This window comes from Eschrichtius robustus, chromosome 18, assembly GCF_028021215.1.
Source record: "Eschrichtius robustus isolate mEscRob2 chromosome 18, mEscRob2.pri, whole genome shotgun sequence".
NCBI lineage: Eukaryota > Metazoa > Chordata > Mammalia > Artiodactyla > Eschrichtiidae > Eschrichtius > Eschrichtius robustus.
In genome coordinates this window covers 79,426,726-79,443,844 of record NC_090841.1, presented here as the reverse complement: position 1 = coordinate 79,443,844, position 17,119 = coordinate 79,426,726, and the positions used below count along the sequence as shown (strand labels likewise).

General features: G+C 41.7%; 1 protein-coding gene across 1 annotated transcript in view; it reads left to right on the top strand.

The window, feature by feature from the left end:
• The window catches only part of COL4A1 (collagen type IV alpha 1 chain), a 146,638-nt gene that overhangs the window by 81,669 nt on the left and 47,850 nt on the right, over positions 1-17,119 (top strand). Inside the window, exons 3-15 of the mRNA XM_068526965.1 lie at positions 9,177-9,266; positions 9,372-9,416; positions 10,473-10,517; positions 10,625-10,687; positions 11,168-11,221; positions 11,372-11,398; positions 12,721-12,804; positions 12,891-12,953; positions 14,437-14,472; positions 15,005-15,046; positions 16,273-16,359; positions 16,873-16,899; positions 17,041-17,091. Of these exons, the coding sequence (XP_068383066.1) occupies positions 9,177-9,266; positions 9,372-9,416; positions 10,473-10,517; positions 10,625-10,687; positions 11,168-11,221; positions 11,372-11,398; positions 12,721-12,804; positions 12,891-12,953; positions 14,437-14,472; positions 15,005-15,046; positions 16,273-16,359; positions 16,873-16,899; positions 17,041-17,091 (714 nt within the window). The remainder of the gene's footprint in view (positions 1-9,176; positions 9,267-9,371; positions 9,417-10,472; positions 10,518-10,624; positions 10,688-11,167; positions 11,222-11,371; positions 11,399-12,720; positions 12,805-12,890; positions 12,954-14,436; positions 14,473-15,004; positions 15,047-16,272; positions 16,360-16,872; positions 16,900-17,040; positions 17,092-17,119) is intronic.

Below are 17,119 nucleotides of genomic sequence, written 5' to 3'. Positions count from 1 at the left end.
TGTAGATGGCTCTGCCCAACAAGTTGGTCCCCCGTCGAGAGGGGGCTCAGGTCTCGGGCAGCATCTTTCCTTGGACATCAGTGCACTGTGAAGATCCATGATGATATTATTTTATTTTTATTTTTTATTTTTATTTTTTTGGCTGTTCGGGCCTTAGTTGCGGCACACGGGATCTTCGTTGCAGTGCACGGGCTTCTCTCTAGTTGTGGCGCACGGGGTTCTATGTAGTTGTGGTGTGCAGGCTCCAGGGTGCGTGGGCTCTGTAGTTTGCGGCATGCAGGCTTTGAAGTTGAGGTGCGTGAGCTCAGTAGTTGTGGCACGCGGGCTTAGTTGCCCCGCGGCATGTGGGATCTTAGTTCCCCGACCAGGGATCGAACCCACGTCCCCTTCATTGGAAGGCGGATTCTTTACCACTGGACCACCAGGGAAGTCCCGATGATCATATTATTATTATTATTTTTTGAATTTTAGAATTTTATTTATTTTTTATACAGCAAGTTCTTATTACTTATCTATTTTATACATATTAGTGTATACATGTCAATCCCAATCTCCCAATTCATCCAGCACTACCCGCCCCCCAACACTTTCCCCCCTAGGTGTCCATATGTTTGTTCTCTACGTCTGTGTCTCCATTTCTGCCCTGAAAACCGGTTCATGTGTACCATTTTTCTAGCTTCCACATACATGCGTTAATATATGATATTTGTTCTTCTCTTTCTGACTTACTTCACACTGTATGACAGTCTCTAGCTCCATCCATGTCTCTACAAATGACCCAATTTCGTTCCTTTTTATGGCTGAGTAGTATTCCATTGTATATATGTACCACATCTTGTTTATCCATTCGTCTGTCGATGGGCATTTAGGTTGCTTCCATGACCTGGCTGTTGTAAATAGTGCTGCAATGAACATTGGGGTGCATGTGTCTTTTTGAATTATGGTTTTCTCTGGGTATATGCCCAGTAGTTGGATTGCTGGATCATATGGTAATTCTATTTTTAGTTTTTGAAGGAACCTCCATACTGTTCTCCATAGTGGCTGTGTCAATTTACATTCCCACCAACAGTGCAAGAGGGTCCCCTTTTCTCCACACCCTCTCAAGCATTTGTTGTTTGTAGATTTTCTGATGATGCCCATTCTAACTGGTGTGAGGTGATACCTCATTGTAGTTTTGATTTGCATTTCTCTAATAATTAGTGATGTTGAGCAGCTCTTCATGTGCTTCTTGGCCATCGGTATGTCTTCTTTGGAGAAATGTCTATTTAGGTCTTCTGCCCATTTTTGGATTGGGTGGTTTGTTTTTTTAATATTGAGCTGCATGAGCTGTTTATATATTTTGGAGATTAATCCTTTGTCTGTTGATTTCGTTTGCAAATATTTTCTCCCATTCTGAGGGTTGTCTTTTTGTCTTGTTTGTAGTCTCCTTTGCTTTGCAAAAGCTTTTAAGTTTCATTAGGTCCCATTTGTTTATTTTTGTTTTTATTTCCATTACTCGAGGAGGTGGATCAAAAAAGATCTTGCTGTGATTTATGTCAAAGAATGTTCTTCCTATGTTTTCTTCTAAGAGTTTTATAGTGTCCTGTCTTACATTTGGGTCTCTAATCCATTTTGAGTTTATTTTTGTGTATGGTGTTAGGGAGTGTCCTAATTTCATTCTTTTACATGTAGCTGTCCAGTTTTCCCGGCACCACTTATTGAAGAGACTGTCTTTTCTCCATTGTATATCCTTGCCTCCTTTGTCATAGATTAGTTGACCATAGGTGTGTCGGTGTATCTCTGGGCTTTCTTTCCTGTTCCATTGATCTATATTTCTGTTTTGTGCCAGTACCATATTGTCTTGATTACTGTAGCTTTGTAGTGTAGTCTGAAGTCAGGGAGTCTGATTCCTCCAGCTCTGTTTTTTTCCCTCAAGACTGCTTTGGCTATTTGGGGTCTTTTGTGTCTCCATACAAATTTTAAGACTTTTTTGTTCTAGTTCTGTAAAAAATGCCACTGGTAATTTGATAGGGATTGCATTGAATCTATAGATTGCCTTGGGTAGTATAGTCATCTTCACAATATTGATTCTTCCAATCCAGGAACACGGTATATCTCTCCATCTGTTTGTGTCATCTTTGATTTCTTTCATCAGTGTCTTATAGTTTTCTGAGTACAGGTCTTTTACCTCCTTAGGTAGGTTTATTCCTAGGTATTTTATTCTTTTTGTTGCAATGGTGAATGGGATTGTTTCCTTAATTTCTCTTTCTGATCTTTCGTTGTTAGTGTATAGCAATGCAAGAGATTTCTGTGCATTAATTTTGTATCCTGCAACTTTACCAAATTCATTGATTAGCTCTAGTAGTTTTCTGGTGGCATCTTTAGGATTCTCTGTGTATAGTATCATGTCATCTGCAAACAGTGGCAGTTTTACTTCTTCTTTTCCAATTTGTATTCCTTTTATTTCTTTTTCTTCTCTGATTGCCGTGGCTAGGACTTCCAAAACTACGTTGAATAATAGTGGTGAGAGTGGACATCCTTGTGTTGTTCCTAATCTTAGAGGAAATGCTTTCAGTTTTTCGCCATTGAGAATGATGTTTGCTGTGGGTTTGTCGTATATGGCCTTTATTATGTTGAGGTAGGTTCCTTCTGTGCCCACTTTCTGGAGAGTTTTTATCATAAATGAGTGTTGAATTTTGTCAAAAGCTTTTTCTGCATCTACTGAGATGATCATATGGTTTTTATTCTTCAATTTGTTAATATGGTGTATCACATTGATTGATTTGCATATATTGAAGAATCCTTGCATCCCTGGGATAAATCCCACTTGATCGTGGTGTATGATCCTTTTAATGTGTTGTTGGATTCTGTTTGCTGGTATTTTGTTGAGTATTTTTGCATCTGTATTCATTAGTGATATTGGTCTGTAATTTTCTTTTTTGGTAGTATCTTTGTCTGGTTTTGGTATCAGGGTGATGGGGGCCTCACAGAATGAGGTTAGGAGTGTTCCTTCCTCTGCAATTTTTTGGAAGAGTTTGAGAAGGATGAGTGTTAGCTCTTCTCTGAATGTTTGCTAGAATTCACTTGTGAAGCCTTGTGGTCCTGGACTTTTGTTTGTTGGAAGATTTTTAATCACAGTTTCAATTTCATTACTTGTGATTGGTCTGTTCATATTTTCTATTTCTTCCTGGTTCAGTCTTGGAAGGTTATACCTTTCTAAGAATTTGTCCATTTCTTCCAGGTTGTCCATTTTATTGGCATAGGGTTGCTTGTAGTAGTCTCTTAGGATGCTTTGTATTTCTGTGGTGTCTGTTGTAACTTCTCCTTTTTCATTTCTAATTTTATTGATTTGAGTCCTCTCCCTTTTTTCCTGATGAGTCTGGCAAATGGTTTATCAATTTTGTTTATCTTCTCAAAGAACCAGCTTTTAGTTTTATTGATCTTTGCTATTGTTTTCTTTGTTTCTATTTCATATATTTCTGCTCTGATGTTTATGATTTCTTTCCTTCTACTAACTTTGGGCTTTGTTTGTTCTTCTTTCTCTAGTTCCTTTAGGTGTAAGGTTAGATTGTTTATTTGAGATTTTTCTTGTTTCTTGAGGTAGGCTTATATTGGTATAAACTTCCCTCTTAGAACTGCTTTTGCTGCATCCCATAGGTTTTGGATCATCGTGTTTTTGTTGTAATTTGTCTCTAGGTATTTTTTGATTTCCTCTTTGATTTCTTCAGTGATCTCTTGGTAATTTAGTAACGTATTGTTTAGCCTCCATGTGTTTGTGTTTTTTACTTTTTGTTCCCTGTGATTGATTTCTAATCTCAAAGCGTTGTGGTCAGAAAAGATGCTTGATATGATTTCAATTTTCTTAAATTTACTGAACCTTGATTTGTGACCTAAGATTGATCTATCCTGGAGAATGTTCCGTGTGCACTTGAGAAGAAAGTGTAATCTGCTATTTTTGGATGGAATGTTCTATAAATATCAATTAAATCTATCTGGTCTATTTTGTCATTTAAAGCTTGTGTTTCCTTATTAATTTTCTGTTTGGATGATCTGTCCATTGGTGTAAGTGAGGTATTAAAGTCCTCCACTATTACTGTGTTACTGACGATTTCCTCTTTTATAGCTGTTAGCAGTTGCCTTATGTATTGAGATGCTCCTATGTTGGGTGCATATATAGTTATAATTGTTATATCTTCTTCTTGGATTGATCCCTTGATCATTATGTAGTGTCCTTCCTTGTCTCTTGTAACATTCTTTATTTTAAAGTCTATTTTATCTGATATGAGTATTGCTACTCCAGCTTCCTTTTGATTTCCATTTGCATGAATATCTTTTTCCATCCCCTCACTTTCAGTCTGTATGTGTCCCTGGGTCTGAAGTGGGTGTCTTGTAGACAGCATATATATGGGTCTTGTTTTTGTATCCATGCAGCGAGCCTGCATCTTTTGGTTGGAGCATTTAATCCATTCATGTTTAAGGTAATTATCGATATGTATGTTCCTATTACCATTTTCTTAATTGTTATGGGTTTGTTTTTGTATGTCCTTCTTTTCTCTTGTGTTTCCGACTTAGAGAAGTTCCTTTAGCATTTGTTGTAGAGCTGGTTTGGTGGTGCTTTTAAGAATTCTCTTACATTTTGCTTTTCTGCAAAGCTTTTGATTTCTCCATTGAATCTGAATGAGATCCTTGCCAGGTAGAGTAATCTTGGTTGTAGGTTCTTCCCTTTCATCACTTTAAATATCTCATGCCACTCCCTTCTGGCTTGTAGAGTTTCTGCTGAGAAATGAGCTGTTAACCTTATGGGAGTTCCCTTGTATGTTATTTGCCTTTTTTCCCTTGCTGCTTTCAATAATTTTTCTTTGTCTTTAACTTTTGTCAGTTTGATTACTATGTGTCTTGGAGTGTTTCTCCTTGAGTTTATCTCCTGGGACTCTCTGCGCTTCCTGGACTTGGGTGGCTATTTCCTTTCCCATGTTAGGGAATTTTTCAACTATAATCTCTTCAAATATTTCCTCGGGTCCTTTCTCTGTCTCTTCTCCTTCTGGGACCCTTATAATGCAAATGTTGTTGCGTTTAATGTTGTCCCAGAGGTCTCTTAGGCTGTCTTCATTTCTTTTCATTCTTTTTTCTTTAGTCTGTTCCGCAGCAGTGAATTCCACCATTCTGTCTACCAGGTCACTTATCCGTTCTTCTGCCTCGGTTATTCTGTTATTGATTCCTTCTAGTGTATTTGTCATTTCAGTTATTGTATTATTCATCTCTGTTTGTTTGTTCTTTAATTATTCTAGGTGTTTGTTCTTTAATTCTTCTAGGTCTTTGTTAAACGTTTCTTGCATCTTCTCGATCTTTGCCTCCATTCTTTTTCCGAGGTCCTGGATCATCTTCACTATCATTATTCTGAATTATTTTTCTGGAAGGGTTCCTATCTCCACTTCATTTAGTTGTTTTTCTGGGGTTTTATCTTGTTCCTTTATCTGGTACATAGCCCTCTGCCTTTTCATCTTGTCTATCTTTCTGTGAATGTGGTTTTTGTTCCACAGGCTGCAGGATTGTAGTTCTTCTAGCTTCTTCTGTCTGCCCTCTGGTGGATGAGGCTATCTCGGTCATATTATTTTAAAATAATTATTAATAATAATAAAATAATTATTTGAAAAAATAATTCAAAATTTGACTAAAAGGTAGCGATCCCATGTTGGCTATTGAAACAAGCATGATAGGCCTCTGACAGTAAGATTTTTGAAGACTGCTTACTCTAGATGTATTTTGTGTTAATTTCAGTTTTTGTTGTTGTTAATGATGTTATCCTATATTATCCTTAGAACCTTCACACTATTTCGACCTCACCGTCCTGCGGGCTTTATCAGTATTTGGATTTTTGACTAAGATTTGAAGGGGACTATATTCTAGCGTTGGATTTCCCATCATGAACTTGTTTCTACAGGTATTTTAAGAGGAGGGGAAATAATTGGGTATTACAAAAAAGACTCTTTCATTCCCACATTTTATGGATTTTTTTCTTAAAAAAGGTGTGCCCTTCTCTAGGTAAACTTGTAAGATGCTCCATGCATGAATGGCTAATTTTGATGCCAAATTTCATGCCTCATTTTGATGCCAAGATTATTCTCCATGGCTGTATTCGTCCGTCTTTATCGCATTGTGTTTTTTTCTCCTCGAGTTCTGAATTTCATAATTGGAGGGTATAGTGATAGTCACTTCCACGGTTGGTATGTAAACTTTTTTTTAAATTCGTACAGCACGCTGCCCTGACGTTCACGTGTTCATGAATAAAACCGTTAGATGCAGTCGCCTCAGAACATTTTGGGTAGTATTGTACAAGCTTCTCTTTCTCATCCTCCACTTTAAGTTCTTGCTGCTGTGGTAACAGTGGTTGTGGATCTCACTTGGGCCGCCATGTCGTCTTGGACCTTGCCTCCAGCACACCACGGGAAAGAGATGACTAAGGGGTCCTGTTTCTCGGTGATTTTAACTCTGTACATTCAGCCTTGAACCCCAGCGCACGAGTGGTCACAACTGCGGAGTCTGGCTTAGAAAGGACCGGCACGAAAAGCCTTTGCATGATGTGCCCAGCTCTTTGCTTTTCCTGTAACCCTCGTGGAGATTTGCTGAAAACTTGGAAGAAGAATTGGGCCCACGTGCAGCGTGTGCTGTTTGCCAGCTAATTGTATAGCTGACTGAATGCTTATCCTGTCTGTTTGCTCTACTCTGGTGCCCAGAATAGCCTTGGACGGGGTACGGGATATTAGATTATTCATGTGCACTTTTGTCTGAACAAAAGATTAGGAAACAAAAAAAAATATGTGCGAGATGGCAAGAGCCATGTCCACGGGGGAGTCACTTCCTCTTTAGCTACTTAATTTCAAAACTCTTGGGATACGGAGCTTGCTTAAGTGTTCCGGTGACATTTGGGAAAGAATGTGGCCCTGTGGTGAAAGCCAGGACTGGGAATTCAGATTTCTGAATTCTGTTCCCAGGAGCACGCAGGGGTCACCCAGTGACATGTGATGCATCAGTGAAGCATCGGAATCCTAATTTCCCTATCTGTGAAATGGACATAAAAGGGGCTAACTCGATGTGGGTGAACTGTTTAATATTTGCTGGGAACCAGCTTGCTCTAGTGACCTAGAAGAAACACAGACGGAGGTAGAGGTTGACCTCATTTCTATTTGTGGCTTTAGTGCTGACTCAGTGAGAAACTTGTAGAAATCAGCTAATCTGGCTCTGGGTCTCCATGCAGTCCACGATGAAAATGAGGATTATAAAATCTTATCTGCACTGGGTCTCCTAGTGATACTGCCGATATTAACTAAGTACTAAAAATAGGCCACCAAATGAGTTAGGAAGCTTTTCTGCTGATGTGCCTTTCGTATTTCCTTCCCATCTCATGCCAGGTTATTTGAGGATACTCAGTTCAGTGTTCACATTTTTTAGCCAGCAGTTCAATTCTATTTTGGGTAGAATTTTCCCACATCTGAATCAAGGGAGGAGGTTGATATGATGTCAGCGTACAATCCGTCTCCAGCGCCAGGATTTTGTGCGTTTGTATCTGCTGTTATTTTAGGTTAAGAATGAATGTATTTAAGTAGCTTTACATTTGAACAAGTCTTGGTCTGAGAATGTTTTTCTTTCCCGGGCCTCAGGGAGTACGAGCCAGTGTTCTGTGTCAAGTCCTAGGCCGGGCTCTGGGGAATATTAGCATCTGTTCTTCCTGGTTGATCCCTGGATGCAGCTGGTCCAAAGGGCTGGGCCAAACTGCAGGGCTTAACTTTCTTTACTCCATTTAGTATCTGATGGTCTCCTCTAGAGTTTGAAATAATCTCTTTCCCATTTATTCATACACTGTTTCTGGCTTCCTGCCTTTTACACTTCCAATGACTCCCACGATCTGTGGAGGCCCAGTGGTTCGAGACCCAAGTTCAGAACCGTGTTTCTGCATTTCAGAAAATGCAACAGACGCACAATTCACCAGCAAGTTCTGGGACTGGCTGAGTGGTTTGGAAAGAAGGATGACTCTGGAAGTTTGGGTTCTGTGTCCTTTCATTTATGCAACGTTGAACAACTTTAAGTAACTCTTGGTAATGTGCTATTTGGGGTGGTAAATGTTTATGTGATGTAATGTATAGCTTGTCAGTTTATTTTTTACTTTGAACTAACATAACTGTAGGGAAAGTAAGAAATCGTGTCTGTAATCTCCGACATGCCTTCTGTTTTTGAAAATTGGCTAAAGATGCGTACTTAATCTACCCAATTTATATTGTGAGGTTGCACCGAAGTCCACATACTGTGAAGAGAATAGGTTTTCTTGAATTCCTGTCCCGATTTGGGGCTGTTTCATACTGGCAAAAAGTGTGGCCGTCTTCTTCAATATCCTTAATCAGGCCACTGGGTCACGGATGCTTGCAGAGGAAACTATTTCTTCTTCTTAGTGTCTTGTGCTCACGTGGCCTAGATCTCCATTCTCTGACATCCAGCCTGAATTGTCTTTGCCTGTCTCTTCACACGTTCATTTTCCTTTCATCCTTCACGGGCCATCTCAAAGCCAGAATCACAGTCTTTCTGAATTGCAGCCACGTGTGTGGACCCTAAATAGTATTCATTATGTTAAGAATAAATTTTATTTGTTTTTGCTCCACGAGGGCAGAGACCGTAATTAAACCTCGAGTCTACCTTTGCAAAGAAAAAAAACCCAGTTTTTTTAAGAGACGCTTACGAAAACCCATCGTCAGACTGTTGATTGCACAGAAAAGTCTCAGCGTCTTGCGCTGAAACTGCCACCGTGAGCTCTGCCTACACACCTCCTAGAGGGGAGCCTTGACTGGTGTCTGCTCACAGAATCTCAGCGCTGTGTCTGCCGACAACAAGAAGATTCCACTCATCAAATGAGGTTCTAAGCCATTCAGTGAAAGAACATCCCCAGCTATCCGTGATTTTATTTCCCCAACAAATTACTTAGCCTTTAGAATATAGTACATAGAAAGCATTGGGCCAGGGATCACATACGAACATCCCTGCCCTCGAAAGAGCTAAAAAACGCGCAGAGAAAAGTCTCTGAGATGGGACGGAGGTGGCAGCATCTTTTTTCAGATGCTCGTGGTAGGCTGGCTGCTGGATGATGCTGAGTGAGGCTGGTTTCTCCTCCCACCTGCCCTTGGTCTGACTTGCCCCTTCGTCCTCTGCAGGGAGAAAGAGGTCTCCCAGGGTTACAAGGTGTCATCGGGTTCCCGGGAATGCAAGGACCTGAGGGGCCGCAGGGACCACCAGGACAGAAGGTGAGCTTGGCTGTCGTGGGTGCAGGGGGTCGGGGGAGTGGACTTTAAGATGATCTGTGTTGCTTTTGTGACGAGTGGTCATCGTGGCGTGTCTGTCTGTTCCAGGGTGACACCGGAGAACCAGGACTGCCGGGAACTAAAGGGACAAGAGTGAGTACAGGCTGTCATTAAGTCGGTAATGACTGTGGGTGGGATCTGATACAGCGGTGCTTCCAGGGGGAGGGCTCTTCACCCTCCCCACCCCCAGACAATCCCGAGGGGCACCCTGTCCCCTCCTTCCTCCGCGCCCCCCTCCCTCTGCCTCTGTCCTCGGAGCTCAGACAGCGCGTGTCCTGGGCACGAGGGCCCCCGATGGGTGGAACCCGCGTCCTGGACCTGCAGCCCTGCCCCTGGAGCTGCTCACTTCTTGTCCTTTGTACACGTGCTTTCTCTCCTCTCTCCTTCCTCAAGGATTCCTGTAGGCGTATTTAATTGGGGGAGGGGGGATGACACACCTACAGGTCTTTGAAGAAAGATGTCTTCATTTAACGTGAAAAGTGGTAACGTGTTCAGAGCTACACTTCCTCTTCCTTCTTCAGAGTCTGCTTTCTCTGCTACTCCCATTCCTGGGACATGCAAGCAGGGAGACCTTTGAAAGTAGAAAAATAGGAAGACACTGTAAAATGTAAACATTTTAATTCTGTTATTGTTACTTAGTGGAAAGGGAAGTGTGCCCGGTAACCTGCCTTCCTGGGTCTTTAGGGCACAAGATAGGGGATAACGTTGTAACTGTCTGGGACGGAGAATATCTGGATTTCAGCCAGAAATAACTTTGATTTTCCTCCCTCAATGAACTGATTTATGCCATACACTCTACTTCCCAACTGTTTGAGATTTTAATGTAAATTTATCTATCTATCTATCTATCTATCTATCTACCACCTAGAAATTAACAAAGGATGAAATGAGGGCAGAGTTATTTTGTGGGTGTGCAGCCTTGAGTTTAGGAGTATTTAATCGTCAGCTTTTGATGATGAAGAGTTGCTACTGAAACGCCAGGCCGTCTGGCTCCCTGGGCTAGGCCCTAAGATGCCTCCTTCTCTGCTTAGGGTCGATGTTCCAAATGTCAATAATTAGGGTCCGACATCCTCAGCCAGGGGGATGCAAGTGGAAGGAAATGATGTTCTCCCACACTCAATGAAAACTTTTTCATCTCCATCCTTACAGGGACCCCCAGGAGCATCTGGTTACCCTGGAAACCCAGGACTTCCTGTATGTATAAAAAAGGCACCTGCTCCCTTTATAAGACGTTTGATGTGGGTTATGGCAACATCAGTGATCTTTCTGATTTGGCTACTTGTTCACCTTGTTATTTGCAGGGCATTCCTGGCCAAGATGGTCCTCCGGGTCCCCCTGGTATCCCAGGATGCAACGGGACGAAGGTAAATTTAGAACCGGGAGCCTCCCCGCTTGGCGCGCGTTTATCTAACTTTGCACCTGGAGAAGTCAGGCAGAGTTGTCCCGTGAACACAGTTTTAATTGCCACAGTTGGAAAGTTACTCGGCTTACACCTTTCTTTATTTGGTGAGGAAACACAGTTTTCCCACGTTTAATGTTCAGGAAAGACATCGTTGTGCCTTTCTATTTAGTAGACTTTTATTCTAAAATTGCCTTAACCACTAAATTTCTCACCTATAATCTATTACTAAAGCAAATAAGAAAATGCTATTATTAATTCTTGTCTCTATTAATTAAATTCTCAAATATTATATTTCTTCTGTCATGAAGCAGCACTGAGCAATATAGCTTGTAACAATTTTTAGAAAATGATTTTCACCAACAAATGAAGCATGCCTGAAGGGTAGGATGGGGTAACGGATGGGAGCACGGCCCTTGAGAGTGACTGTCTTCTGTCCCCCCAGGGTGAGAGAGGGCCTCTGGGGCCTCCAGGTTTGCCTGGATTCGCTGGAAATCCCGTGAGTACTGGGCTGTTATGTAAGAATTTCTTTGGTGCTAATTTCTCTCTTCTCATTCCATTGCCTTTCTTTTCCTTTTTTTGCCCTCATATCATAATGCTAATGTTGTTTTGAGAAAAACAAAACTAATACCAACTTCTTCTTTTCTAGGGACCACCAGGGTTACCGGGGATGAAGGTACGTTATTTTATTTTACTGGATTCATTCCAGGCTTCTGTTTAAAACAGATGCCATAAGAATAACTTTACTTTAAATCACTTTGGTTGATTGATTGCCTATTAACCTATTTGTCTGAACTCTGCTACATTAAAAGAGTACTTAAGTCCTTATACACAGACTTAAATTTTAGAATCTAAAGTTTCAACACTAGGCACAATTTCTGCATAGGAAATAAGCAGTGATGGGAAGCATGGTGTGATGGGAAATATAAGTGATGGGATGTGAGTCCCTGATGCTCCTTGTCCAGAACCGTGGGTGGGGCTGTCAACAGGACTCTGCAGAGAAATAGAACCTGTAGGACGTGCGTGGGGATGTTTGTGTATTATGTGTGTGCCATATGTATACAACATACACATATAAGGATAGAGTGAGTGAGTGAGAGAGGGAAATATAATTAAAATATATATAATATATTTTACAGATTATGTAATACATAATATAATATATTATTGTATATCAATTAAATTATATGTTGATTTATGTTATATAATATATATAATACATAATATTATATATTTTAATATTTAGTTATATACTCATTTAATTATATATTTCAATATATAATTAATTAAAATATATTGAGATAAAATAAATTCCTTATTTTAAGGAGTTACGTGATTGTGGGAGTTGGCAAGTCCACAATCCGTGGGGCAAGGATGCAGGCTGGAGACCCAGGGAAGAGCGATGGTCCAGTTCAAGGGCTGTCTGTAGCCAGAGTCCGCCTTCCTCACGGGAGTCCGTCTTTTTTCTCTTGAGGCCTTCAACCCATGGGGTGGGCCCCCCACCGTGGAAGGTCATCTGCTTTACTTCAAAGCTACTGATTTAAGTGTCCATCTTATTTAAAAGTACCTTCAAGTCAACCTCAGACTGGTGTGTAACCAAGTATCTGGGTACTGTGGCCTGGCCACGTTGACACCTAAAACATATTCTCACTGCTCTTCTGAACATGATCGTGCTGGGTCTTTTCTTGAAAGATAATCCTTCTGTTGTGAGAACAGCCTGTGGTCACATAGCCTTTGGACCAGAGACCGGGCCCCTGTCTAGAACTCCTCCTGCCTGGGGGCCCGTCACGTGAACGCATCACACATCCTTCTGTTCAGTGGTCTACACGTTCTGTCCTGGTTGCAGCCCCCTAATGCTGGTCATTAAGACAAATGAACCCAGGAGACGGCCGGTCTGTTTATTCCAAGCTTAGACAGAGGCTAAATCCCATACTTGGGCTACATTCTCTTTACATAAATATCAGTATGTGTGACCTTATCTTATTTTTCATCCCTTAGGGGGATCCAGGTGAAATACTTGGCCATATACCAGGGACCCTGTTGAAAGGTGAAAGAGGATTTCCTGGACCCCCAGGAGCACCTGTAAGCATTTGCTAAATAATTATGAGCACATGCTGAGTCTCCTCCTGGTTTGCATTTTAATTCTTTTCTTTCTCAATGAATTATAGGGTTCGCCAGGACTGCCAGGGCTGCAAGGTCCTGTTGGCCCCCCGGGATTCACTGGACCACCAGTAAGTTTGGGGGGAATATCCCTCAGAGGCATTCAGAGAACAACTGTGGTGAGGCGTGAAAATACATAAAATGGAAAGAAAACTTTACACAGTGGCGATCTCTCTTAATTTGGATGCGAGAATGAGCTTCTATCTTTTAAAAAAAAATTTTTATTGGAGTATGGTTGATTTACAGTGTTGTGTTAGTTTCAGGTGTATAGCAAAGTGAATCAGTTATACATATAAGTATATCCACTCTTTTTTTTTAGATCCTTTTCCCATATAGGCCATTACAGAGTATTGAGAGTATACAGAGTATAGAGTTCCCTGTGCTCTACAGTAGGTGCTTATTAGTTATCTATTTGAGCTTCTATCTGAAGGGGTGTTTGATTGGCACTTACGGTCCACATATCCCCAGAGCTGTGGGAAAAGGATGATAATAGTACCTCATGCCGAGACATCCCACAGGGACAACATATTGATTTTTCGTGGGGCTGCGTGGATGCGAGCGCATCCTGTGAGGAGGGGATTCAGAGATGGACAAGGCAGGCCCTGCCCTGGACCTTCCCTTGTGGCAATGCAGTCACAGCAGAGGGCCTGCTCTGTTGGGGGCTGTGGCCCCAGACCAGGCTGTGAAGAAGCTGCAGTGTCTTTGGGACAGAGACTAGAAAGTGAGCATCAGAGAGAACCTCCCAGGAAGCTCTGCTCTGACATCAGCCGTCCCTCACAGCTGATAACCCGAAGCACGAGGGTGGCATCAATTCCTTCTACTCACACATTTTTGGGGGCACGAGAGACTTAATATTAACAGCACTTATTTGTCGAGCGCCGCATTTACTAGGAATGAATGATGTGCCTGGGTCTGCCATCCTCACTCTAGCCTGCCTGAGAGTGCTTGAGAGATTTTCAGGCTTATTTTTTAAATTCACTCTTTTTTTAGGGTTCAAATCCAGCAATTCTTCTATCCATTCCTGCCAGATGTAACCTCTTTTATATTCTTGTAACGGACTCGTTTTCATGAGGAAAGAATGACTAGTTTTTCCTTTTTAATGATTATAAAAAGCACTCTGAAATTTTGTTGCAAACACAGGAATTTTGGGGACTTCATACCATCTACCCGCTTAAAGAATTCATTTAACTTTTAAAGATCAGCAGCAGTTTTCAAAGTGGGCAAACGTTTCCACACTAGAAATGCTAAGGCTTGTCGAGGGTTTGGCTGGTTTCATCCACTGTCTGATAGCCCAGCAGATGCTCAGATCAGTGGATTCCACAGGCCAACCCCTAAGAATTTGAAGGGTTTCCAGCCCTGTTAATAATTGTCCTGAACTAATTTCTGGTTACTTTCAAAGTTTACCAGTTCTATAGCACAGGAAAAATATTTAAATATTTAACAAATAAATTATCACCTTAACCATGATATCTGAAGATAACGTCAGTACAAAAAAAGCATTTAAAACTTACCAGGGTTGTGAACTATATTTAATTAAAATGCTCTGTCCTACAGGGTCCCCCAGGCCCTCCTGGCCCTCCAGGTGAAAAGGTAAAGATTATTTTTCATTTGTCTTTCTTTGACATTAGTATAAGACTATCGTGAAATTTCTGTAATTCATTTTTTACATCTCTGTAAAAAGTTTTGGGAAATTATAATTTCTGTATCTATCTATATATTTATCATCTGTCTATTCACCTATCCATCAATCTGTCTAACCTGTCTATCAGTTAATCTACTGATCTATTGATCTGTCAATCTATTGATCTATTGATCCTTCCTTTCATCCATCCACTAGTTATGGAATCATTGATCTTTTCCTTAGTTTTTTAAAGCCAGAGTCTAAAAATCTTAAACTTTTTAAAAAAGGTTTTTATAGGATTCTTTTTCAATAATACTTAAAAAAACCTTTTTATAGACATTGAATACAACATGATCACAACTTTCTTGAAAGGATTATGTCGTTGTGAGAAGAAGCTATTGCCTTAAACGTACCATCCTCTTGCATTTCACGTCATGTTTGTTGGATGATTTTGAACAAAGTAAACAATGCTAATAACGGATTCTACTTTTTAATCAACAGGGGCAAATGGGCTTGAGTTTTCAAGGGCCAAAAGGTGACAAGGTGAGTGCCCTTTGCTTGGGGGAGTTTTCGTGGTTAAAATCCCAATTCTAAGCATGATCAGGTTTCTGCCTCTGGACCTCCTCTTGGACGCTCATAACCATGGATACCCTTCTCTGAATGTTCTTGAGTTTGTTAGTGTTTTCCCTGAAGGCACGGCTAGAATTCACTGAGATGACTCTACGTGGGATCTGACCCACAGACGCAGATGCAGTGAGGCCATTTATTCCACTTCTCTGTTCATACATTCAATCAAAATGTTCTCAGACCTGGACTTTATTATCAAAAGGTCAAATTTAGGACCTGGCTGTTAGTAGCATAACCATTATATTAAACCCTGTAAAGACGAAAGCCATCGTACCAGAGTTGGGAGGAAAGAACCTTGGAGGCAGGGATGCACAGGCCAGAACAGGCAGCCTCCTCCTGCTGAGAAAGGATGAGAGGCCGGCAGTGGGTCCCTGATGCTCTGGGGATCTCTCTCCACCGCCTTCCCTGGACCCGACCCACGAAACGGGCACCAAGTGGCCATTCTTGGAATTGCGGCTGCACCTGGCCCAGGGCCCAGGTGCTCAAGCCGGTGTAGACGACGGCCAAGTGTAGTGGAGGTCCGGGCAGAGGTGGATGAGCCCTGGCCTCCTCTTCCCACCCTAGATTTCCACCCAGTCTTTTCATAAACCTCACAGTAAAGTGATTCTGCAGGTGATGCAGTTGACGTCTTTGAACCTCCTTTGTCATGTGATGGCTGGGGTTCCTGTATTTCCCGTTGTATCCAGCAGTTAGGATTCTGAGGAAGAGATCCCTGATGCTTCTTTTTGGTTTACGTAAAGAGACCTCCTTTCCTCCCAGGCTCTACTAGGCGGCTGGTGTGCCTTTCCTCCGTGCCATCAAATGTGACAGACCAGTATATGTGTCCCAGCGTGTATACATGCGCTGTCTGTCTACATGTGTGGTCTGTACATATATGCACACATCCATCTGTCCTACAGATGTTCAAGTTCCGTTGTTATGGGGTGACCCCTGAGTGGGGAAGCCTCCTCCTGGCTTTATATCCTTAGTGGGCCATCTTCCTTCTGAAACTTAATTTTCTGCTGAGGCAAGTACAGGCTGGAACAGAGTGCAATCACATTTTCAAAACAGATGTTCTCTTCTGGGCTTTTCCCTCCTCTGCACTTCTCTTCCCTGTATAATTACCTTTATGCCTAATTAATCCCAAATGTTTGCATCGACAGGGTGATCAAGGGGTCAGTGGGCCCCCAGGAGTACCAGGACAAGCTCAAGTTCGAGAGAAAGGAGAGTATGCTGCAAAAGGAGAGAAGGTGGGACAGACTTTGTTCAGTGAACGCTGGCTTCCTAACTGTGGACAGATTCCAAGGCATAAAGAGAGACTGGGTCAAAATTCAGTTTCTCTGGTTATATTCGCCCTGACCTGAAAACAGGTTTTTATAGACCACCCATCCCATAAAATGTGAGCTTCTTGAGGGCAGAGGCAGCTGGACCTGGGTTGGAGCGAGACTGGTTTGAGGCTGACCCTCTTGTGTGAGGGTTTCTTAAATGCACCAAGGTGGGGAGGGGACGGCTGGGACACAGGAGGGAGAGGGCTGAGGGTGGAAGGAGGCTGCAGTTGCCGTGGGTCAGACGTATTAACTCTGCCCTCCTTACGTCCATAATCCAGTTGATGGCAGGAAGTGGATGCTGCAGACCAATGTGAATTTCTTGGTTACTGTATCAGGAAAAGGTGTTTTTTCCCTTTTACCTGTTCCATGTAGCATATAAGACTGATATAGCCACTACATAGTGCTAATCTTGCCCTCTTTTGAAAATTATTTTAGGGCCAAAAAGGTGAACCTGGATTTCAGGTAAGGACTGAAATCTTGTTTATCATTATTATTTTGTGGGAAAGACCATAATGTGTTCCACCTTCAGTGGAATGCTTACTTAATTTAATAGTTTATTTGAATATACGAATGACTCTAACTCTTTCTCTTTTTGTCTTTTAGGGGATGCCAGGAGTTGGAGAGAAAGGTGAACCCGGAAAACCAGGACCCCGAGTAAGTGCTTTCAAAAGTCCTGTAGAGA